The following is a 6,463-nucleotide window of genomic DNA, read 5'->3' as shown; positions in this document are numbered from 1 at the left end:
GATATTTTCAACTCCTTGTCTAGTTTTGGCTTGTGGCCTGCAGTTTTCCAAATGTGAGTCAGGTGTGCTGCCTCCTCAGGAGGGCCTTTATTTTTTTATTTTATTTAATTTATTTTTTGCGGAACCAGGGATTGAACTCAGCCCCTTGCGCTTACCAGGGAAGCACTTATTCTACTGAGCCATCTCCCCGGCCCCATGGAGGGCCTTTAACCATCACTGGGCTCCAGATCTGATCACTCCTTGTCCCACCCAGTGCCCCCAACAAGTGACAATATAATGGAGTATGAGGGTTCATCTTTTTTTTTTTTTTTTTTTTTTTTTGAACCAGGGATTGAACTCAGGCCCTTGCACTTGCCAGGGAAGTGCTTATTCCACTGAGCCATCTCCCTGGCCCCTGAGGGTTCATTTTTAAGTCAGCTGGATTTACTCCAGAGCTACCTAGGTAGGAGATTAAGCATGCACACTTCTGAGTGTGTCTGTGTGGGTCTGGGGGCCATGGCTCTGGGGACTCTCTCTGTCCCTTCCTTCCTCCTTCGCCTGTGCCCAGCTTACCCTGGTCGCCATGAAGGGAGAGATTTCCTCCCCCACACCCTTCTAACACGAGGTTCCTTCCTGGGAGCCACCTGACCATGGACTGAAGCCTTGGAAACCCTGAGCTGAATAAGCCTGTCCTTAAGTTGGGGTCAGGTGTTGGGTCCCAGTGTCACGAAAGCTGAAGGATCCACCGGAAGCTGGGGGGCTGGGTGACACAGGAGCCTTATTTGGCCTGTGGCTGCTTGCTTCTGGTCAGAAGACCTGATCTCCCTTTCTTCCACAAGCACAGCCCCGCCTCCACCCCTGCCTGTCTTCTGGGACAGTCACAGTAGGCTCGGCCCTGGAATCTGGGAACAATGCCAACAAACCATGGCTGTGACTTTTATCTTTATCTTGGGCACAATTTTTTCCAGGTGGCCAACAATCCTAGGAAACGTCACTGGAGAAATAATCTTAGAAGTGGAACAAGAACTACTAGCCTTGGCCTCAGCCTACCCATCTGGATCCTGGGTATAAAGCAGTTGCTACCTCAAAGGGTTGCTTCGAGAGGACATTAAATCACCCCAAGGACATGGCTCCCAGTAAATGTTCGATCAACAAGAGTTGGTATTTGTGCTAGGGTACACCAGACCGCGCTGGGCCGCACCTTCAGCACAGGGGTTGTGCAGGAGGTTCCTGCGGAGGCTGCACAGGAAGTAGAAGACCTTCCAGTCGGCCACAGGTCGGTCCCAGTCCTGGGTGATGAAGCCCTCGCGCAGGCACTTGCGCTTCCAGACCGTCACGAGGTCAATGAGGTCCCGCCAGAGGCTGCAGACAGGGCGACATCGCCGCAGCAGGTGGCGCGCGGGCACGTGTGTGAAGAACTCCAGCAGGATGTTCTCCGGCAGCTCATTGATGTTCCCCACGGCCATGGCGGTGGCCTCGGGTCTCCCTCCTGTGGTTGTGGAGAAGCTACAGTGCACACCCGCCCCCTCCCCTGACCGTGATGTGCAGCTCTGGGCAGTGGGGGAGGGTCCCATCCCAGGGGCCCCTGACTGCCTCTCGGAGCTGCAGTTCTGTCATCTAAATGGGGCTGGGAAATAGGGCTTCCCTCCAGGGTCACTGGGGCAATCCAATGAGCCTGGCACACAGCAGGTGCTCAACAACGGTGACTTCCCGGCCCTTCCTAAGGATAGCCTTAAGGTGGCGAAGGAGGCCAGGAGAGATCAAACAGCTGTCCAAGGTCGCGCAGCCGCGACAGAGAGGGAGAGGAGGCCGATCCTCTTTGATCCTAAAGCAGCCTTCCTTGTTCAGTAGCCACGGTTTTGCGAGGAGGAATAATGGCAGCCCGGCCCTGCTCCATAAGCTCTTCTCCCAGCCTCCGCCGCGGTGAGGAGAGCAGATTGGAGGGGCTCTTTCTCACCGCTCCACGGGAGGCCCACAGGGCTCAGCAACTTTCTCAAGATCACAGAAAATGGGGGCCTAGCTAGGACTGGAGAGAGATGGGCGATGGATCGAGAAGCACCTTACGACACCCTCACCCTACCCCACCCCCGCTCTGGACTCTAGCCGGGGCCCCCAGGGCACCTGCGGCCTCCGATTTTCACGCTGTGGCTCTACGGGCTCCCCCAAGTCAGGACCCAGCGCACCGATGGCGACCGCAGCCTGGGTCCCCGCCGCCCGCCGCTGCAAGCCTGGCCTGGTCGGCGCTGGGCGCACTGCGGCGCTCGAGCCCTGGGACAGCGAGCGTGCCCGCCCCTCCCCGCGCGCCCCGCGGTCACCTGCGCTCGGCCGACCCCTTGAGATCCCGCTGGGTCCCCGGGGCTGGGCTGCCTGGTCCCGCGGTCTCCCGGAGGACGTGGCCCCACCCCAGTCCACCAGGTCCAGCTCCGCTCTTCACCCCCCACCGCGTGAGAAATTCACCTGGGGGGCCCGGAAGGCGCCTGCACCCCACCCCCGCCCCACCAAGCCGAGCGCCCCGCACCTCGCGTAGGAAAGGCCCCAAATCGCCTGGCCCATCTCCTTCTCCGTGCACACGCCCCTAGCGAGCTGGGAGTCCCCCACCCCGGTCGAATCCTCAAGTAAGGAAAACCCGACTCCTGACCTTCGCGGGGCCGGTGGCCCGGATCGCGGGGCGGGGCGGGGCGGGGCGGCGCGGGGCCTTTAAGAGGCGCGGCTGTCCCGGCCGCCCCAGACGCGGGCAGAGCTCCGACTCGCAGCTTGCGGCGAGGCGACTCGGCTCCTCGGCTACTGCCTCCTGCAGCCGTGCTCCGCAGCGATGGACGGAGACGGGGACCCAGGTAGCCACATCCCAGACGCCGGGGCTGCAGTCGGGAAGGGAGGCGGGGAGAGCGACGGGCGCCAGAGGGGTCCTCAGAGGGCCAGAGGCCCCGAAAGCTGCGCACAAACTTTCCCGCTGGCAGAGCCCTCGGCTCAGTCTCCATTGAGCACGGGTTTCTTCTTTCTGTCTGCTGCCTTGGACTCCTGGGAGCCCCGGGAGGTGGCAAGCAGGGAAGGGGACTCCGGTCAAAATGGATCGATCTTGGGGGACACCCTGTGTCTGGGGTGATGGGGCGGGAGCGAGGTGGCTGCAGACTTCTGCGTTCGCTTCTGCGTGGGTCAGCTGTGGCCTGCGGGTTTCTCGGGGCTCAGGGCCTCTGACCCCGCATCCCACCTTCCTTCCGAGGGGCTGCGTTGGCCTGGGGCACTGCCTCTGCTCAGAGACAGTGAGGCGCTCTTGCTCAGGCCCCTGAGACTGCTCAGTCACCTCTTCTGGCACCGAAGACCCCTCCACCGCCCAGCTTCCTGTAGGGGTGGCCTGCTGAGTCAGGGTGGAGACTGCCTTCGCCTCCCTACATCTCCTGGCCTAGCTCGGGGTGGGCAGTGCTGGGAGAAGCCAGTAGGAGACTCAGGTAGCCAGAGCCCCCTCTCTCAGAGCCCTGACTCCCAGATCCCACAGCCCTTGCTCCAACCTGTAGTCCTCATGCCACACTTGAGAGGGCCCCAGAGTTGGTCCACGATTTTCCCCAGGGCCCAGCTATTCCCTGGACTCTGGGGCCCAACCCAGGTGAGTGAATCAGCCAGGCGGCAGCTTCCAGGGGCCAGATAACTTTCCACAGCAACAATGTGGGGAGTTGTGTCCGAAAGGGGGGGAGCGTAATTGGATCTGGGGCCTCAGCGCCAGGTCTGGGGGCCAGGAGAGGAGACTGGACTGTGAGGGCACCTTTCGGGGAGCATCAGGTGTCCACTGGGGCCAGGGTGGGGCGGGGTGTGGAGAGGGGAGGACGCCGCCGGGCTCCCCAGAGACTAGCGGGCTGCAGGATGCACTGGCATTTACTTTCTTCTGTGCCCTCCTCATGGTGTATGATGTGACTCACGAGAAGCTCATGAGGGTCTCTAGGCCTCAGTTTCCTCTCTGACCATAGTGGGGATAAGCCCTGCGTCAGTCACACAATGCAGATATGAAGGTAAAGTCCTATGTTGGCAAGAGGCACTAAGGAATCTTGCTGAGGGTGCCCTGGGTAACCTGGGTACACGGACAGTGATTAAACTCTATTCAGCAGGGTGCCTGGCTGTGTGCCCGTGTGTGCATGTGTGTGTGTGTGTATGCATGTGTACATGTGTGTGCATGTGTGTGCAAGCATGTGTTGCACATGAGTGGGTTTGGGCCCAGACTCTGATCCAAGCCCTGCCGCCTGTCCCCCTCTCCATTGTCAGGCCTTTTCCCACCTCTGGAGTGGCCCTGTCTGCTCCCCATGCTGGGCACCCTCCAGAGACACTGGGCTCTTGGTATCTGCTTACTTAACTTGGGTGGCCCAGTGAGGAGAGCTGGGATCCGTGTGACATCTGCCCTCCGCCTTATGTCCTCATCTCTCCTCAGGAGATAGTGACCCCATTTCACAGATGAGGAAACTGAAGCACAGGAGCTGGAAAGGGCACCTTGGCCACCTCCCTGTTTGATAGCAGACTGCTTCCCACTCAGAGTCACACTTTGGTGGCTGGGTGAGGACAACTGGGTCTCCAGCCCTCCCCACGGCCCTCAGGTCCCTAACCTGGTCCCCTAACCCAAGGCTATCAGTGGGACTTTGGCCAAGTCACATCACATCTCTGGACCTGAGTGTGTTCCTCTGCAAACTCAAAATCCTCTCCATATCTGTCCACCAATCCAGCTCATTCTTTTTCGATGATCTGGTGACTCTGGCACTGGACTCAGGGTGTCGCTGCAGGCTCCAGTTACTTATGACCCAGTGACCCTGGCCATTGCTTCTGTCTGTGCTTCACTTTCTTCATCATTGAAATAAAAAGCCACAACCTTGGGTGGTGTGAGGCTTCAACGAGCAACTAAACTCTTGGAACAGGTCTGGCACTTGCTGAGTGGCCAGTAGAGTTCTGGATAGGACGGTGCCAGGCACCTGCTTTTAGGCTTTATGAGGCTGGTGAAGAAAAAGGACAATCAATAGCCAGGCATTGTGGCACGTGCTTGTAATCCCACCACTTTGGAGGCTGAGGCAAGATGATTTCTGTGAGCTCAAGGCCAGCCTGTACCCCTGTCAACCAAACACAGCACAGCAAAGCATAGCACAGCACAGCAAAACAAAACCCCAAAAAAGCTGATTACATCCAGGGACAAATTCTAGGAAGCTTTGGAATTTGGGCTGTGGATGGTATACTAAGGGCAACCCAGGGAGGCTTCCTGAGGAGGGGAGGGGAGGGGTAACAGTATTCCTTATGAAGCTCAGGACAGTGCTATAGGCGGCAGATCTTACTCGGGTCTCCGCAAGGTGGGGTTTACGCAGGGTGCCCAAGCAGTTCTTGGGCCCATGTGTGGCTTGGCCTCCTCCCTGGGGACACATGTGGAGTCGCAGACGCTCTCCCTTGGGCAGCTGTGTTGGGGGAATGGGCACAGAGGGGCCCAGCCCCCGGAAGCAAGGCCTCTCCACTTCGTCTTCTCCTGCAGAGAGCGTGGCCCAGCCAGAGGAGGAGGAGGAGGCGAGCCCAGAGGAGGCCACCGAGGGCGAGCGGCCCGGGGACGAGGAGTCGGAGGAGGCCGTGTACCTGGCGGAGCTGCCCGAGGCGCTGCTGCTGCGCGTGCTGGCCCAGCTGCCCGCCGCCGAGTTGGTGCAGGCCTGCCGCCTGGTGTGCCTGCGCTGGAAGGAGCTGGTGGACGGCGCCCCCCTGTGGCTGCTCAAGTGTCAGCAGGAGGGGCTGGTGCCAGAGGGCTGCGGCGAGGAGGAGGAGCGCGATCACTGGCAGCAGTTCTACTTCCTCAGCAAGCGGAGGCGCAACCTGCTCCGCAACCCGTGCGGGGAAGGTGAGGCCAGGGCCACTGGGCTGGAGAGGGCAGGAGAAGCTGGGGCCAGGCCTGGAGCCGCCCTGGCGATTCTGTCACCACTGTGCCCAGCCGCCACCTCCTGTCTGGGGTTGCTTTCCCTGGTGTCCTGCCTCAGTGAGCTTGGGCCCCTTGGAGGAGAGGCAGGAAGTAGTCACCATAGCCCACCGCAGTCTGCCCTGACCCCTACTGAGCCAGTCCTAGCTGGGCATGGTGACAGACGCCTGTCATCTCTGCACTGTAGGAGGGCCAGGCAGAAGGATCAAGAGCTCAAGCCCCACACTGGCAATTTAGCAAGGCCTTGTTTCAAGATAAAAAAGGGTTTGGGATATAGCCCAGGGGAAGGCCCTCTCCAGTACCAGAAGAAAAAAAAAGTCCCCCTGCCACTTCAGCAAGGACTGGGTGACCAGAGTGGGGCCGTCCCTGTCCCTACAGAGGACTTGGAGGGCTGGTGTGACGTGGAGCATGGTGGGGATGGCTGGAGGGTGGAGGAGATGCCCGGAGACAGCGGGGTGGAATTCCCCAAGGATGACAGCGTCCAGAAGTACTTCGCCTCCTCTTTCGAGTAAGGAGGAGAGGGGTAAAGGAGGGGAGGGAGGAAGGCCGGGGAGGGAGGAAGGC

The 6,463-nt window shown here is 60.0% G+C and overlaps 2 protein-coding genes across 5 annotated transcripts in view; one reads left to right on the top strand and one right to left on the bottom strand.

The window, feature by feature from the left end:
• The window catches only part of LOC101576402 (F-box only protein 44), a 6,305-nt gene extending 3,622 nt beyond the window's left edge, over positions 1–2,683 (bottom strand). Inside the window, exons 1-2 of one of the 3 annotated variants that reach the window (XM_023699572.1) lie at positions 2,618–2,683; positions 1,181–1,468 (exon numbers count right to left, since the gene is read on the bottom strand). In XM_023699572.1, the coding sequence (XP_023555340.1) occupies positions 1,181–1,445 (265 nt within the window). In that variant the 5' untranslated portion in view covers positions 1,446–1,468; positions 2,618–2,683. The other 2 variants (XM_004639657.2, XM_023699571.1) reach the window with 2 other exon arrangements.
• The window catches only part of Fbxo2 (F-box protein 2), a 6,981-nt gene continuing 1,992 nt past the window's right edge, over positions 1,475–6,463 (top strand). The window contains exons 1-3 of one of the 2 annotated variants that reach the window (XM_023699570.1): positions 1,475–1,902; positions 5,471–5,824; positions 6,278–6,407. In XM_023699570.1, coding sequence (XP_023555338.1) covers positions 1,854–1,902; positions 5,471–5,824; positions 6,278–6,407 — 533 coding nt within the window. In that variant the 5' untranslated portion in view covers positions 1,475–1,853. Of the gene's footprint in view, positions 1,903–2,704; positions 2,814–5,470; positions 5,825–6,277; positions 6,408–6,463 lie in introns of those variants that run through there. The other variant, XM_004639656.2, reaches the window with a different exon arrangement.

This window comes from Octodon degus, unplaced genomic scaffold (assembly GCF_000260255.1).
Source record: "Octodon degus isolate 3935 unplaced genomic scaffold, OctDeg1.0 scaffold00113, whole genome shotgun sequence".
Taxonomy (NCBI): Eukaryota; Metazoa; Chordata; class Mammalia; order Rodentia; family Octodontidae; genus Octodon; species Octodon degus.
Note: the sequence above shows the minus strand (reverse complement) of the source record. Positions and strands in the feature narration are given on the sequence as shown.